General features: G+C 38.8%; 1 protein-coding gene across 1 annotated transcript; it reads left to right on the top strand.

Annotated features, from left to right (window-relative positions):
- Window positions 1-740: 740 nt before the first annotated feature.
- acer2 (alkaline ceramidase 2) lies at window positions 741-17,488 on the top strand. The gene is made up of 6 exons (XM_056408303.1): window positions 741-1,126; window positions 1,518-1,632; window positions 5,745-5,886; window positions 7,004-7,141; window positions 13,246-13,383; window positions 13,719-17,488. Exons 1-6 carry the CDS (start codon window positions 1,013-1,015, stop codon window positions 13,903-13,905), a joined length of 834 nt encoding a protein of 277 aa, XP_056264278.1. The 5' UTR covers window positions 741-1,012; the 3' UTR covers window positions 13,906-17,488.
- The last annotated feature ends 1,022 nt before the right edge of the window (window positions 17,489-18,510 follow it).

The raw sequence follows: 18,510 nt of genomic DNA, 5'->3' as shown, positions 1-18,510 counted from the left end.
TTTCGGATGACATGTGTCTGTCATGATGATACTAAGATATGTAAATCCACATTCAATTAATCAGTCAGGTAATGTACATCAAAAGTTTTACAAAGATACAATTACAATCATACATTAATTGATGTTAAATACAAACACAGCACATGTAGCAGTTCCAGTTAAGTCCAGTTATACATAATTTTACATGTCGACTTAAGTAATGCAGTATGGTCTCTACATCTTCCGCCAGAAACAAAAAATACATCTTTTCCAACTGTACCTTGAATAAAAAACGATTAGCACTTCACTGGCACTTAAATGGCACTGATTTATGGCATTTTTGTAGTTTGGCTTTCTTGAAGAAACGTTACTTTCTTGATTATTGTTGTTCTGAGTTTGTACTCATGGTTCTATGTACTTATTGTAAGTCACTTTGGATAAAAGCGTCAGATAAATGATATGGAATGTAAGATAATTCTATGGTTAATTTAGTACCTGGATGGCATAACTGTCCAAGTACCTTGATTTATAGCACCTAACAATACGGACTTGTTTTGCACTTCAACAGTAGTATTATCGATCATAAATAATGATGGCATTTTACATCAGTAAGTCATGCCAGTGAGTCAGCATGCACACAATACCGGACAACACACGTGACAAGTCGAAGCACGTCGGATGCTTCCGGACTCAAAGCCGCTGTGGTCACGTGTCACAGAAGAAGGAAGCAGATAGGGGTGAATGGTCTTGCAGCGCTTGAACACTCTTTGGCTACAGAACGAGCAGCTGTCAATGCACAGTGCAGAGTGTGATGACAAGCTTTGTGGAATGACTACGGCTTAAAAATGCAGCTCAGTGACGACTTCTGTAGTTTACCACGTTGTCGAGTCAGTTCTCAAAACGTTCAAATCTATCGGTGAACAAGACAGCTCTTGAGACAATTTCCTCTCAAGTGGGCTTTTTTTTGGTGTCCATTGCTGTCGACTGAGTGTTGTCTGCTCTTCACTGTCCATCCGACAGAACTAGTCCAGACATGAGTAACGTCAATCTGATTTTTTGGGACCAGTTGCAGGCTGGCAGCTCCGATGTGGACTGGTGTGAAGGCAATTACCTCATTTACCCCAGCATCGCTGAATTTTACAACACGGTCGGTTTGAACGTTAGCTAATGTTTTGTGTCTTCATAATATAGTTTTAATGTAAATTATACGCGCAGCTAACTAAGGCTAGTCCACAGCTGGTCTGCCTTTAAAAAAAATAATGTGTATCTCACTGCTTCCTTCTAACACTATTTCCAGGTTAGTTATACGTAGCTATAAGTTTGGACTGCTTTTCAGCGTCAGCATCAGATTGTTTAGTGTTAGCTTCAAGTTTCAAATGCTCTTTTTTTCTCATTTTCACTGGCTGTCAAGTTTGTTAAAGGTCGGCAAGGATCGCGCACTGATCACCTTTTTACAAGCATGTTGTCCTTGAGCTACACGATCAGTTCAACTGTAATTTATGTTTGCTCATAGCTTTCCTTTTTGTTTATCATTTCAGATAAGCAACATTTTGTTTTTTGTTTTGCCGCCCATATTAATGTGCTTGTTCCGCCAATATGCAACACATTTCAACAGTGGAATTTACCTCATATGGATTCTACTGGTTGTGGTTGGTAAGTTGGCTGGCTGACATTATTGTCTACACTCTTATGTGATGATGACCTTTTATCCTTTCATGTGTGTTCCGCTTTGTGGGAGACCTTCATCTACTTTAACTTACTGCTCTCATCTGACAAACCATACAACTAATGGTTTAACTATACCTTTGGTAAAGGGTTACATTTTGTATATGTGAATATATACATATTCTTTAGGATTAATACTTAAGATAACAGATAAATCCCAAATTACAATGTTTCCGCTACCTGTTGTGCAATTTATCCATTTAGGTCATTCTGTGTTGAGTTGCCTTGTTTTGGAGGTATCACCGTACAGTATAATAAAACTGGATGGCACTTAAAGTGCCAAAGACAATTATAAAACTCAAATGCTATGTCTCTTATGAGCTAGTTACTCAACGTAATCCACAGACCTGGATCTGAGCAGTTTAATGTTGGAACTACGGTTGAAAGACCAGAGTTCCTCACAACAATATCAATATTTTTTTCTATTTTGAGTGTGGTCTGTAATTATCTTATCAGTCTGAAGATAAACTGCTTCTGAAACAATTAGTCGATAGAAAATTATACATTTTGACAATTAATATATACTTTTTTAAAGCAAAAAGTCTGTGAATCTAGAGCCTATGTTGTGAATATTTGCTGTTTCTTCTAGTTTTTTGTGATAGTAAACTAAATATCTTTATGTTTTATTGTGTTTGTTGGACTAAACAAGACATTTGAAGATGTTACAGTGGTCATTTAGATTATTTTCTGATATTTTTTTTGGATATCTTGTAGACCAAATGATTGATCAAGAAAAAAAAGCTACAGAAAAAACAATAATGAACTGCTTGAAAAACTGAATATTTCTGGGTTTCGACTTTTAATCAGACAAAATAACAAATTAAAATGATGGATATTGTGAAAGGCATTTAAAAGGTATTTGCCAACAAAATAAACCAAAAGAATGTTCAATTTATTGAGAGAATGATCTGCAGATTAATGGATAAAGAAATAATCTGTAATTGCAGACATGGAATACACAAACGGTGTGAGTGTATACAAAGTTCTACATTGTACATGTACAACATCAATGAGTAGAATAGGGGCCTTCATTGATAAATGGCAACAACAGCAACACTGTTTGCATGTATGTTTCTAAACTGTGGCCTCTTTCACTGTCCACAGTATTGCTTTAGGTTTTTCTGTATCCTTTTACCCTCAGTCAGTGGTTCCTAACCTGGGTTCGATCGAACCCCAGGGGTTGAGGCCCATGAGTATTTTCATGAGATAACAAGACTGCGTCATTTCCATCAAGACTTGTAATGATCTGCTTTAAAGAAAATTCAAATATTGGAAACAATATTAATATTTATTTTTAGCTAACTTTAACTTTAATTTCCTGACAATCCGAAAATATTCATGGGCCTAGCAGAGTTGACTACTAACTAGAATGCAGTGTCATTTGTGTCAAGACTTGTAATGATCCTCTTTAAAAATGTCAAATATTTGAAAAATATAAATAATATTTATTTTTAGCTAACTTTAACTTGCTGTTTAAGACTGCAGTGTCATTTCTGTCAAGACTTGTAATTATCTGCTTTAAAGAAAATTCAAAAATTGGAAAAATATTAATAATATTTATGTTTAGCTAACTTTAACTTTAACCCTCCTGTCGCCTTCGGGTCAATTTGACCCGATTCAATGTTTAATGTCGGTGTTCTTTCGGGAGTCAACAAACAAACATAAAGTACCTCACACTTAAACTTGGAAAACAATATTAATTCAAATATTTTGCTGGAGATTTTAATAGCTGGGGTCATATTGACCTCAAGGGTAAAATATGTTAGTAAATATAAAGGTAACAGGAGGGTTAAACATTGAATCGGGTCATATTGACCCGAAGGCAACACAAGGGTTAACTTCCTGACAATCTGTACAGTAATATCTCATGAAAATATTCATGGGCCTAGCAGAGGTCACCAGTAACAAGACTGCCGTGTCAAGACTTGTAATGATCTGCTTTAAAGAAATTTCAAATATTGGAAAAGTATTAATATTTTCTTTAGAAATCGAATGTCTCGATTGTCTCTGGGTGACACCTTGAGGTGCTCTACTATGAATCAGATGTGAAATTAGTTTGTAACCATTCACCATTTCGGTCTAAATTTTATTTTGAAATTCTAAATCAGAATGTCCCAATATTGGATTAATTACCTTCTATAATTTCTTTAATTCATCATTCATACAATTCATGATTTTTCAACCATTCATTTGGTTTAATTCATCACTATCTGTATTTAAAGGCGTATTTCGTCATATTACGTGGGCTGGCTTGACTGTTTTTCGAAATGGAGGCTGGCTTGTCCGCAGTCCCGGTTCACACTAGCAATGTCGGGCCTTTTTTGTCGGCCGTCAAAAAATTGGCTGCCAATATTTTGGCAACACACCATTTCTCTTGCTGTATTATGCTGCGTTCACACCAAAGCCTTGCAAAGTCCATGCACAGACGTAAATGCAATGAATAGACCGAAGCGAAAAATGTGCCCAACGCAATTATGGGATGTCCTCAACAAGTATAAAGCAGAAATGGTGGTTATTTCTTCCGTGGTGGATGGCAGAAATGATAACTGTTTCCACAAGATAAGCTACAATCCCTCTAAGGTGCGAATGATGCGAATAAACTACGTTTATTTATTTAGTCGTGCGCCGATGAAGCTTGCAGGGTTCAGTACCTCCAATAAGGTTAAGAATCACTGCTCTAAGTGAAACACTTTACCATGACTAGGCTTATTCATTGGTGGGATGAATAAGCCAACTGCCTCGATTTTTCATTTGACACAGTCGAGTTGTAAATGGTGCCACTGTATGTACATAACCGCACAGTCCGAAAGAGATTACAGTGCCTACTTCCCTTACAGCTCTTATGAAAACACTCCGGTTGCACTGTCAGCAAAGTCAACCTGGCAGACTCGGTGTTCCTGAGAGTTGACTTTACTGGCTGATAACTGAGGAGCTTCCAAACCAGTGTTCAAAATAAATTCAGTTCTTCTTTTTATTCATACATTTCTTGTTCCATACCACAATGCTGACTGTATATATGTGGCTGAGTAGCTCTGACTGTATCCACTGTTATGAACCTACTGGCTGTTAAAACTTACACAGCAGACAAGGAGGTTACATGGTTTGGTCTCACCACAGTCTCTTTAGTTTGGATGACCTTTGACCCCCCCCCCCCCCCCAAAAAAAACCAACAACCCTATAGTGTGAGCACAACGTTCAGCTGCTTTTCGCTGCTTTTGGCCTCAGCTGTGTTTGGTAGGATTTATACATGTAGGTTAGGATCACTGCATTGCCTGCTACTAAGACATTTACAGTGTTTAATTTTTTAATTATTGGTTAATCTGCTTATTTGATTTTTTGATTGATTGTTAGGTCTATGAAATGGCAGAAAAAAGGGAACATGTCTGTCACAATTTCCTTATCCAGTACAATGTGATGACTTCAAATGTCTTGTTCTGTCCAACCAGTCCACAACTCAAACACGTATCCAGTTTACTAAACCAGCTCATATTCACATTTGAGGAGCTGAAACCTGAAATAGGTTATTGTAATTTGAAAGTAACTTCTGACTCGGAGCAGTGGTCCTTTTTGGATAAGAAGTTTGTTGAACTGGAGTAATCTTATTCTGATAAGCGAAAGTCTGTTGGACCATGATAACAACATCTTAAAACTCCCAGGAACATTAACACTGGTTTCCAAGTTTCTTTTTCTAATTAACTGGTTTATTTCCTGTATTCATTCCTGTCCCTGAAGTCAGTCACTTGTCTTCCTTAAACATTTAATGTCACTATAACTATTCTGTCACATTATCTGTTTAAAGGGTTCTCATTTAGAGGTGACATTTACAATTTTTTATTATTTAAAAAAAGGCAACATCTTAACAGTTTATCTCCTGAAACAAACTGTTTTGTCTTACTTGTACATCTCTATGACTTTCTTTTTTGAGATCCAACACTGATCACATTAAATGTTCTTTTAAGGAGACGGAATCTCATTAATCTTCAGATGACGTCTCTCCTTTGACAAATATGTGTGTATTTCCGTTTCGTGTCTTCTTTCAGGTATTGGATCGACATATTTTCACGCCACGCTTAGCTTTCTTGGCCAGATGCTGGACGAACTGGCCATTTTATGGGTGCTTATGTGTGCCATCGCCATGTGGTTTCCCAAGAGATACCTACCCAGGATGTTCAGGAGGGATCGGTATGTTGGCTCGTTAAACTTTATGTACACACGGATGACCGTGTCTGATAGGGAATTTGTTGTGTAGCATGCTTATTTTAACAAAAAGAAGATTGTGCATTTCCAATTAGATGTGTTCAGTTTCACAACAAGACAAAGAAACTTTTGATCTCATATTTCAGGTAGGCCAACAGTGTTGGTGCAGCTCACTGTTCACTCTCCCTCTCTTATGACTCCCAGTTTAATAATAGGCCTGTCCAATATGGCTGAGTTCAGTACAAGCTGCATCACATGTCTTTACTTCTCTTTCCATTGTCACAGAGCCATCATGGCTAGGGATAGGTATCGTTTTGGGTATTTCTCCCATACCGGTGCTAAACCGGTACTTTTAAAACGATACCGGTGCTTAAACGGGGCCTGAACCGATACTTTAAAAAACCCCAAAAAAACAACGATTGACAATGGCGACATTAAAAACCTCTTCGGCCATATTCCCTGTAAAATCCGTTCTAATGGAGCACTGATAACAAACGGATATCAGACCGTCGCACTCGGAGCTAGGAGCTACGAGCGAGTTTAAACATGTATATAATGGATAATTTATTATTTGTTGGCCTACTTTTATGAATGCAAGACTTGCAATCAACGTTACGGTACTAATCTGCGTTAAGGCTGCTCTTGTCATCATCGGTCTCCACGTTTTCAAGGGGACCGGTCTCAACGCGCCCAGCCTGACGCCGATGTGCTCCGCACGGGCTCACAGTCATACATGGCACATGCCTCCAGAGAAGTTCAAAATAATAATTTTTTTCAATTTCAATCGGCTCAGGCACCGAAAGGAAGCACCGAAATGTGCGTTGCGTTTCGGTCCAGTCGGCACCGGTCATATAGGAACTGGTGCCACATTAGCACCGGTTTTCGATACCTAACCCTAATCATGGCTGCTCATTCACTTCAGGCTGTCACTTAAAAATGTCCTTCTTCCAGCTGAGTGATTCTTGTTCCCTAAGTGTTAGTGTGTCTGGTGCTTTCGGGGAAGACATTTCTCTCTGAATTTCCCAATGCTGTTCATAGAGTGCAAAGTTGCTGTTATTTTTGTCGTTATTTTTATTTTTACTTGTTTTGCTTTTCAATTAAGGTCAAGGTTCAAAGTGGTCATCGGCATCTTGTCAGGAATCACCACTGGATTGGCCTTTGTGAAACCTGTCGTCAACTCATTGTCACTCATGACTCTGGGCATCCCTTGCACCGTACTCCTCATAACTGAGCTTAAAAGGTTAGTATATATATTTAACATCAGAGGGCAATGAGGGCAGCTGAATTTGCAGGCCTAATCCAGATGAACATTGCATCATAAAAGGATATGATTATCTATGGTTAGTTCTTTCAGGTTCAGGGCCACATGATTACCTTCGCATTGAAAATGCCGGAAGGTTATGTTTTGATCGCCGTGTATTTATTTATTTATTTATTTATTTGTATGCGTGTTATTCGCAAATCTCAAAAAGTATTGAACCAAATCGCATGCAATTTGGTGGGATGATTGTTTATTATCCGGGGACCAGTTGATTAGATTTTGGGATCGATCGGGTCAAAGGTCATGAACAGGTCAAAATCTTTCGCAGAACTCAAAAAGTATTGAACCGAATCGCATGAAATTTGGTGGGATGATTGTTTATTATCCAGGGACCAGTTGATTAGATTTTGGGATCGATCGGGTCAAAGGTCAAAGGTCATGAACAGGTCAAAATCTTTCGCAGAACTCAAAGTATTGAACCGAATCGCATGAAATTTGGTGGGATGATTGTTTATTATCCGGGTACCAGTTGATTAGATTTTGGGATCGATCGGGTCAAAGGTCAAAGGTCATGAACAGGTCAAAATCTTTCGCAGAACTCAAAAAGTATTGAACCGAATCGCATGAAATTTGGTGGGATGATTGTTTATTATCCGGAGACCAGTTGACTAGATTTTGGGATCGATCGGGTCAAAGGTCAAGGTCAAAGGTCATGAACAGGTCAAAATATTCTTGAATCGCATGAAATTTGGTGGGATGATTGGTTATTATCCGGGGACCATTTGATTAGATTTTGGGATCAATCGGGTCAAAGGTCAAGGTCATGGAAAGGTCAAACTCTTTTTTTTACCATAGCACGATACATTTTTGTCCAATTGGCATGCAACTAATGCCAAAATGTTCATAATTCAATGCCCAATCTTGTGATATGCGAAGGTATGCGCTCTACCGAGTGCCCATTCTAGTTGGTTATGTTTCAGCCATGATTTATATTTAGAGACGAGTGGAGCCTGGTCTGATGGTGCTGGGTGTTCCAAAAGTTTGCAGCTCTAATGGGGAAAGCTGAGTGGCTAAATTCAGTGGACCTGTGCTGTTCTTATATACAGTCTCTGGGCATACTAGATACTTCAATTCAGTTTATTTGTATAGCCCAATTTCACAAATTACAAATTTGTCTCGGAGTGCTTTACAATCTGTACACAAAGACATCCCTGTCCCAAAACCTCACATCGGATCAGGAAAAACTCCCAAATAACCCTTCACGGGGAAAAAAGGGAAGAAACCTTCAGGAGAGCAACAGAGGAGGATCCCTCTCCAGGATGGACAGGTGCAATAGATGTAATGTGTACAGAAGGACAGATTTAGAGTTAAAATACATTCAATGAATATGACAGTGTATGAATAGTTCATAGTAGGCATATTCCACGATGGAGACCTCCACGATCCATCAGGCAGATGGCGGTAGAGAGGAGTGGGCGGAGTCTCAACAGTGGGCGGAGTCTCAACAGGGCAGTGGCGTAGTTGGTAGCAGGAATTCCACGATCCAGACCTCGATAATCCATCAGGCAGATAGGATCTATGCCGTCTCATAGGGTCCGATGACCCTATGAGACGTGAAGTCAAAAGGACTCCGGGGAGAAAGCAGAGTTAGTAATGTGTGATTGAGAGATGAAAATTCATCCATAAGGAGAGAGAAAAGAGGAGATAGGTGCTCAGTGCATCCAAAAACGTCCCCCAGCAGCCTATAAGCCTATAGCAGCATATCCAGGGGCTGGACCAGGGCAAACCTGATTCAGCCCTAACTATAAGCTCTGTCAAAGAGGAAAGTCTTAAGTCTACTCTTAAATGAGGTGACTGTGTCTGCCTCCCGGACATAGTGAAACACATCTTGTCAGTGGGAAAAAAACAAAGTTATAGGAGCAGCAGGAGCAGGAGGAGGAGGAGGATGACAATATTATCAGAGGTCATAAGGTTATACTTTGTAATTATATTACAGGAATCATACAATTAACAGAGACGAAGCGCAACTGAGTCCAGACCGTGCTGGAGGGGAAAACAATGTATCACTCACCATTGGCTTTGTATCGCGTGATGGGGCCTCTTTTTCACTATTGTATGTTAGCAACCCAAAGCCAAATAATGCCTTAAATCCGCTGTGTGGTAAACAACAGGATATGGAACCTAAAACTACATTTTTATATGATGCCGAACAGATGACACATTCAATAAAAAGTGAGGCATCAGCAGGAAGAATGGGGTAACTAGGGCATCCTGACTCTCAGTATGTCTCATGTTATGTTTGCACCAATTGTAATATGTAATGTGGACTGTTATTGTAGCAATCGACTGCATCCCTGGTATAATTCACATTGTGACATTTTTTGTTTTTAGCTAGTTACAGGCATGTTGTTGCGTTCACAGTATGAAGTGTTGTGCTCTGTCTATGTTTTGAAAGTTCTTGTGAGTTTTTTCCAGCCTGGGACCAAATGATAATACAATATGACGTGTGGGGAAATTGAATCTACTATATCTTAGCAACATCTTTTGACAATTGGTTCTTCAGGTTTTTGAAGTTGACCCTTTTCACCTGTTTTTCAACTGTGTGAGTCGATAGTAAATTACAAGGCACATCACCAAGCTAAGAGGCGGATCCATAGTGTGTAAGTGTATTATACCATACTTTTTATTTTTTATTAAAAACAACAGATACATTTTGTGAACCAAGTGTTAAAAAAAACATGTTGAAAAAGGCGTAACCCCAAAGTCCAAACAAATATGAATACAAAAAGACATTTATACAAAATAACTGTACTCTCATATTCACATATTAACAGATCACACATTAAAATTCTATAAATGTAATATGCCCAAGTTTTAAAAAGTAGATTTTTCTCATTTTGTACGCAAAGGAGGATTCTTTGACGTCTTATTTTTTGTAGTTTTGGCCATTGTTTTCTTTAAACACAACATTCTTACCGATCAAGTTAATTGCTGACGTTTTTTAATGTGGTGACGTTGCTTAAACATAAGTCTGATGGGTCAAGAAGCAAAAGTGGTCAGATGAGCATTTTGAACATATTTGGAAATAAGACACAATTTATAAAAACAAAACATGTTTTGACTTGTATTGTCACATATCAGAGTTTGACATCTAATATTAAAGTTAAGAATTTAAAACATGAAAACCAATGCAGAAACCCCTTCAGTGCCTTTGTGAAATATCAGGCCTTGTTTCACTCATTCTGTGCATCCTTTTCCTTTATTCTCCTGAGTGAGAGAAGCCTCTCAATAGTGTTCCACCCCAGATGGACAGACTGGTCTTTCCTTCACTTATCTTTGCCTCCAACATTTAACCTCATCACACTTCCTGATGCTTGCGTCTCCAAGCAGAAGTCCTGGTTTTGTGTCTTGTTTCTTCTCTTGCAAGTTTCTGTTTGGGCTGATAGGCACGGCATCTAGCTGTGTGGGCTGGTCAGTGTTTGTGAGCAGGAAGGTATGTTTGCCTATTTATGGCAGTTGTAAAAATCATATAATGCCAAGAAAAGTTTTTCAGGTCACATAGTTTGTCAATAAAAAGCGAGTAAAAAATCATAGTATTTCAATAAAAGTTGTTTAAGTCACATAGTTTGTCAATAAAGTTTTTTTAAAGTTCCTTTTTTTAATAAAAGATACCAAATTTAAAAATATTCATAGCATGTCAATAAAAATGTTTTTTAAGTCTTCAATAAAAAGTTTTTTAAAAAGAACTTCTTCACAGTAAAATAGAATATTGATGACAATTTAATGGCCTATTTCCCTTTGCCAATGTGTATCATTGGCCATCTATTTGTGTACATCCTGTTACTGATGAGTAGCTGTGACACCAACGCACCCTTCCTAAATTCAACATATTCCCGAACTTCTGCGGCTTCAGCCTGACTTAAGACTGGTATGACCAGGAGCTCACGATGTTACTTAAACGGAAATATCGTTCAATCGTTTGATAAAATATATGAGACGCTTCACCGACTTTATGAATCTTGTACTGTAAGCTTGGAAGCAACTGTTTTCGCTTTTGAATGGCACACTACCTCTCTTTCCATTGATGCAGACATGATGGCTGCTCCTTAACTTTAGACAAGCACTTACATTTTTCACTGGCTTGTTGCTTCATTTAAATCTCATTGTGCTAAAATGCTTTCTGGAAAGTCTTTGTGTCACTCCAACATGTGTCTCTCCATGAAACAATGGTAACTCAAAGTTAAGGCTTGAAACATGATTATCTCATCAAACGCTTTGTCTTAAAGGAAGGTGGTGAACTATGTCACAGTAACTACACAATCTAGTCAGACTTCCTTGCCTTGTTATGCCTCAGCCACCAGCAGTGGTGGTGTAACTGTTGTGGCTAAGAAGGACAGGACTAGAATAGTTTTGGCAGTGGCACTTTGGGTTAGCATATGTCTCTGTAGGTCAGTGGTCTGTCCGCTAGGAGATATTTGCTTGGATACCAGAATACTTGGATCACAGTTCCATCAGCTCCCAAAAAGAAAGAAGATACAAATAAATGTGCCAACCTACAATGTAACATCCTGGTATGGACATCCAAGCTATAACTATAATTAAATTCAATTCAATTTATATTGTAAAGCCCATTATTACAAATTTGCCTCAGAGGGCTTTACAATCAGTACACATACGACATCCCTGTCCCAGGACCTCACATCGGATCAGGAAAAACTCCCAAGAAATGGAAAAAACCCTTTCACAGGGAAAATAAAGGGAAGAGACCTTCAGGAGAGCAACAGAAAGATCCCTCTCCCCGGATAGACGGGTGCAATAGATGTCATGTGTACAGAAGGACACATTAGAGTTCAAACACATTCAATGAATATGACAGTGTATGAATAGTTGGTAGTAGGCATGGACCATGATCCAGACCTCCTTGATGCATCAGGCAGATGGAGGTAGAGAGGAGGAGTGGGCAGAGCATCAACAGGGCCATGGCATAGTTGGTAGTAGGCATATTCCACAATCCAGACCTCCATGATCCATCAGGCAGATAGAGGCAGAAAGTATAACAGCCCCCCAGCTAGATAGAGTGGGAACTATAGACAGTTAAAGCATTGCAAAATATGTATGAATTATTGCACTCTGGGAGGATGAAAATGCCCCAGGTTTGAAAGAATATGGAGAAGAAAAAAAATCCCATCTATCCCAAATAATTATTTTTATTGATTATAATGAAATTGTATTTACTGAAAATAAAATGATTTCTCCCATATGTGTCAACCTGAAACTACAGGTGGAGATAGTCCTATGTTTTATGTTTCTCCATGTTGTCTGCAGTTTCCGTGTTTGAACATATTTCTGCACACTGTTGGGGTTTTCTGTCCCATAACTAATAATACCAATGTTTTGGTCCATTCTCAGTTTTAGCCAAAGCAAACAGCCATTTGCACATTGTATTAAATTAAAAGGTGACAATATGTCAATATTGTGCGACTGCCAAATAGTGGGCAAAAACATATTTAATTTGATAATATAAATGGCCCCTGTGGCAGCTAGACGGGCGGGGTCTCTAATTGGCCTCGGCTGCTGGCTGGTTTGTAATCAGCCATCTGCTCTGGCTGATTGGCTATCAGCCAGCAGCCATATAAGTGCAGCAAAGAGCAGAGGGAAGCAGAGACAGAGTCTGCGGTCTGAAAGAATTAAAGTGGAGGACAGGGAGTGAGCAGAGGTGCCGTTGTGCGCTCTGTTGCAAAATATAGTATGTTGTCAAATATCCCGGTATTGGCGTTGAATCTCTGGTGCTTTGGGGGGAAATCCACGGGTGACGGCCATGGAGTTGTTACAGCCCCAAAAAAAGAATCTGCTAAAGCAAGTCTGAAAAGCAATTCCATTTTTTTAATGTATTTTCAATTTTAGGTTTATATGCTCACCAAAAATACAAAAAGGTTCCCATTTGGTTTTTATTCGTTTTTTTATTTTGTGTATCTGCATAGACAGATTGTAAGCACTAAGGTATTAGATGCACCAAACTAAGTACATATTGTTGTGTTTTCACAGTTGTACACATTTCTCAGTGCTCTCTTTGGTCATTGCAGGTGTGAAAACCCACGTGTGTTCAAGTTGGGTCTGATCTCAGGGATCTGGTGGGCACTGGCTCTGCTTTGCTGGATCAGTGATCGGATATTCTGTGAGATGTGGTCATCTGTCAACTTTCCCTACTTACACTGTGCTTGGTAAGTTTAAAGTTAGTGTGGTTTGGTCAATCTACTCAATGTACACTAATTATTTTTACACAACAATATCTGCATCTTATCAAGTCATTTTCTGTTTAAAGTTAAGTTAAAATCTTGTTGAAACCAGAATAAGTGCAGCAAGAATCAGAAACAATGAAACAAGAAATAAAATGTAAGCCAAACATCAGAAACGAGGTGATTGGAATTGAAAACAAGTAGAACTCTTTCTTACTCTACATGTAGACTATTTAGCTTGAACATTTATTTGCAACAACACCTTAATATGCTTAGTCTTTTCTTAGGCAGTTTGGTTAATTCAAACTTTGCTTTTACAGGCACATTCTCATTTGTCTGGCTTCCTACTTGAGTTGCGTTTGCTTCGCCTACTTTGACGTTGCAACTGAGGCTCCGGAGCGTGGACCTGTCATCATGTTCTGGCCAAACGAGAAATGGGCCTTCATTGGTGTGCCCTACATTTATTTTCTCTGTGTTCATCAGAAGTCCGCTGTCAAGGTTACTTAAGGGGACCCAAGTCTGCAACTCTGCTGGTCGTGCTTTAACATTTCCTCTCCAAGATGCACAACTTGTTGCAATTAACATGACGTGAAAAAAAGGGACTTTTCAAAGCGCACAGTATCAAAGGCAAGAAACCTTTACAGTGTTCCAAACATAATCTCAGGCGTTACATATGATATCATGTAAGTATTAGTATTATGCATTTCTGGCTTCTTTAAAAAGACGATTTTGTACATTTTATAGTAACTTAAAGGAACCTCATTATAAAAGCATTGTATTACCTTTATAAAAACAAGTATAGCATCTCATAGGTGCAGTATGGCCAACATGAAAGTTGACAGAAAGAAACAATACAGCACTGGATCCATTAACTGTGATAAATGAATTAAAGCGTCATATTATAATGCTTAGCAGATCTTACTATACTCAATGAATCAACAAGCTGGTTCATAAGATGTTACAGAAGTGTTTCACACAAAGCCGTACGTGTTTTAAATACATAATGGATTCAGGCCGTTAGACCTGCCCCCTTTGTGGAAAAAAGTTCATTTTATTTCTAATTAATGTACACTCAGCACCCCATCTTGACAGTAAAAAACAAATGTAGAGATTTTTGCAAATGTATTCAAAAAGAAAAACTGAAATATCACATGGTCATGAGTATTCAGACCCGTTGCTCAGTATTGAGTATAAGCACCCTTTTGAGCTAGTACAGCCATGAGTCTTCTTGGGAATGGCGCAACAAGTTTTTCACACCCAGATTTGGGAATCCTCTGCCATTCTTCCTTGCAGAGCCTCTCCAGTTCCGTCAGGTTGGATGGTGAACGTTGGTTGGTGGACAGCCATTTTCAGGTCCCTCCAGAGATGCTCAATTGGGTTTAGGTCAGGGCTCTGGCTGGGCCAGTCAAGAATGGTCACAGAGTTGTTCCGAAGCCACTCCTTTGTTATTTTAGCTGTGTGCTTAGGGTCATTGTCTTGTTGGAAAGTAAGCCTTCGGCCCAGTCTGAGATCCAAGGCACTCTGGAAGAGGTTTTCTTCCAGGATATCTCTGTAATTGGCCACATTCATCTTTCCTTCAATTGCAACCAGTCGTCCTGTCCCTGCAGCAGAAAAACACCCACATAGCATGATGCTGCCACCACCATGTGTCACTGTTGGGATTGTATTGGGCAGGTGATGAGCAGTGCCTGGTTTTCTCCACACATACCGCTTAGAATTAATGCCAAAAAGTTAAATCTTGGTCTCATCATAGACCAGAGAATCGTATTTATCATAGTCTGGGAGTCCTTCATATGTTTTTTGGCAAACTCTATTCAGGCTTTCATATGTCTTGCACTGAGGAGAGGCTTCCGTCGGGCCACTCTGCCATAAAGCCCCGACTGTTGGAGGACTGCAGTGATAGTTGACTTTGTGAAACTTTCTCCCATCTCCCTACTGCATCTCTGGAGCTCAGCCACAGTGATCTTTGGGTTCTTCTTTACCTCTCTCACCAAAGCTCTTTTTTTCTACGATTGCTCAGTTTGGCTGGACGGCCAGGTCTAGAAAGATTTCTCGTCGTCCCAAAACTTCTTCCATTTAAGGATTATGGAAGCCACTGTGCTCTTAGGAACCTTGAGTGCTGCAGAAATTCTTTTGTAACCTTGGCCAGATCTGTGCCTTGCCAAAATTCTGTCTCTGAGCTCCGTGAGCAGTTCCTTCGACTTCATGATTCTCATTTGCTCTGACATGCCCAGTGAGCTGTACGGTCTTATATAGACAGGTGTGTGCCTTTCCTAATCAAGTCCAATCAGTTTATTTAGACACAGCTGGACTCTAATGTAGGACTAGACCCAGCTCAAGGAGGATCAAAAGAAATGGACAGCATGTGAGTTAAATATGTGTGTCACATCAAAGGGTCTGAATATGTATGACCATGTGATACTTCAGTTTTTCTCTTTTAATAAATTTGCAAACATTTCTACATTTTTTGATTTTAGCAAATGGCTGCAAAGAAACAGTGAAAAATGTAAAGGGGTCTGAATACTTTCCATACCCACTGTGTGTATGTATGTATACATATATTTATATTTATGTATATATTTATTTATATGCATATTTATATATGCATATATATATATATGTGTATATATATTAGGGCTGTGAAACGATTAAAAATTGTAATCAGGTTAATCACAGGTTTCTGTGGATTAATCATGATTTACCGGTATTCTCTGTATATTTTTGTGAGAACATAAAAGACGGATATATACATTTCGGCGCGCGAGACGGAGATCGGAGTAGTTAACAACGCGACACGTAGAGACAGAATGACATGCTGCTGGTTAGAGACGACCAACAACAGACGTATTGGAAGCTCATTCTGCGCATGCCTTAAATGCATTTTTTTTTTAAACTAATTAATCCTGTAATTTAATCATAACGCGTTAATGCGTTATTTTTCACAGCACTAATATATATATATTTATGAATGTATGTATATATAAAAACTAACAATGTGATGTACAGTTATTTTCACAGGAAAAGCATATAATTAGCATATTACTGAGTGAATAGGTACCCTTTGATATTGATATTGGCCCAAACCCAAAGTAAAACAAAACATGAATGTGAAATTAAAATGTATGGAAATAAGATTAAATATAAAACGAAATAATTATATATTTTGCACATTTAGAGTAATGGATGTGTTGGATAACAAGGAAATGAGGTTTAGATTATAGCAGAAGAATTGTGGGACAGATGAGGTTGTATCACTTCAGACCTGAAACCTAGTGTTACTTGGTCTGTTTTCATTTCACATAAATAAATGGACATTCTGTATGTTGAATATAAAAGGAAATACTGTTGGGTGTTATACAGCTAAACACTAACCCTAAAACACAAGTTTCCCCAAAGATTTTCACCACAAACCATTGTTGTAAATGTTCTACTGATTTCTTACTCCCTTTCCTCTGCAAAGGCTTCTGGGATGTCAACCTGCTAAAATATCATGTGCACATATGTAGGGTCAAATGAACAATCATGATTTAGACAGTAAAACAAATAATATTTTCATGACCTGTTCAAGTATTTTGTTAAATTCCCCAAAATATATATATTTTAAAGTGATGTGCAGCCAAATTCTAAGGGAAAATGACTTTTGATATTTCTATTACAACCTTTGTATTTAAATTTTAAATATATATATTTTTTTGTATCTTCAGGAGAAAATTTGTGGACAGTATTGACAATGTGAACACATATTGTTGTAGTGCTCATGCACACTTTCACTGTGCTGCAAATGTTATAGAATCATACATCTGATCCACGATGGTACGAGTCACCCTCAGATTAAGGAGTTAGTGTGAACAGGACAGCCTGTAAAATGCTATCCTCTGCATTGTGATGTAGACCTTGGCACGAGGTATGATTATGATCTCATCACTTGAGTTGTGAAATCTTTATGGCCATGTGTATATCAATCTGTTTTCTTTCCCAGCATTGACAATGCAGACAAAAAAATATTTATTTTCAGAATTGATCCTGTTTTGTAAAGAAATATTTGTAATTTTTTTATTTCATGCAATAAACCAAGCCAATTATAAAAAATGGTCGTTGGTGTTTATTTAATATTTTACAAACATTATCATGGTGATATAACAAATGAATACAAAATATTGCTCACAGCCAATTATATGTTTTGAGCTTTATGTCTCTTACATGTACTGAGCAGTGGCGGTACGTCCATAGAGGGCGCTAGGGCGCCGCCCCTCTTAAAATGTTGAGATGAAAAAAATATAATATATACTTTCAAAAAACATATACCAAATAATTTGAATAAGAAATAAACCATGTTGACGCGCTAAATGTGTGTGGGAGACCGTAAACCTGTCAACAACCACTTAAATTAAATGTGACCAAAAATAACATATTGCCACTCATCACTGAGAGAAGCCCCTCCCCTTTTTATGGGCGCCGGCCAAACGTGTGTACGGCAGCGAGCAAACATTTCACGGTCGTTGCGGCAAGGACGGCTTCTCAATGGCGGATGAAATGTGAATCTTGGGGCGCAAAAATGTGCGCCCTGGCCAATGACATTGTTTCTTATTTCACGTGATTGGACTATTCGGCCAATCAGAGACCGGTATCGTTCCCTCAGCCCAGAGAGCTCCACGGAGCTACGTGAGCAAGTTGCTAACCGGAGCTGGTTAGCTGGATGCTCAGTGAGCAGGGCTCTCAAGTGTCACGCATTGAGCGTGACAGTCACGCATTTCGGACTTAAGTCACGCACCCCCTCCACTCATCGTATTTATCACGCTGAAAAAAACCTCTTGGTTATTTAATGTTTTAATGTGCCGCAGCACGCAAACATGAGCTGGCCGCGCTGCCCTCACCATGGAGGAATCAAGCGCTCCCCTGGAGTTCTGCTGTGAGGTGCCACTTATCAGCCAATCAAAAAAAAGAAATGGGCTACACAATAGCCAATCGGAAAAAGAACGTATCTGGGTAAGATTCAATCCAGCAACCAATGACAATAAAGCATCCTGGAATTGCGCGCGACTGATATCCGAAAGTTTCGTTCTGGGGGGGGGGGGGGGGGGATAGATATGTAACTCTTCCCTGTCTTCAAAA

This window comes from Pseudoliparis swirei, chromosome 24 (assembly GCF_029220125.1).
Source record: "Pseudoliparis swirei isolate HS2019 ecotype Mariana Trench chromosome 24, NWPU_hadal_v1, whole genome shotgun sequence".
NCBI classification, from domain to species: Eukaryota; Metazoa; Chordata; class Actinopteri; order Perciformes; family Liparidae; genus Pseudoliparis; species Pseudoliparis swirei.
Note: the sequence above shows the minus strand (reverse complement) of the source record. Positions and strands in the feature narration are given on the sequence as shown.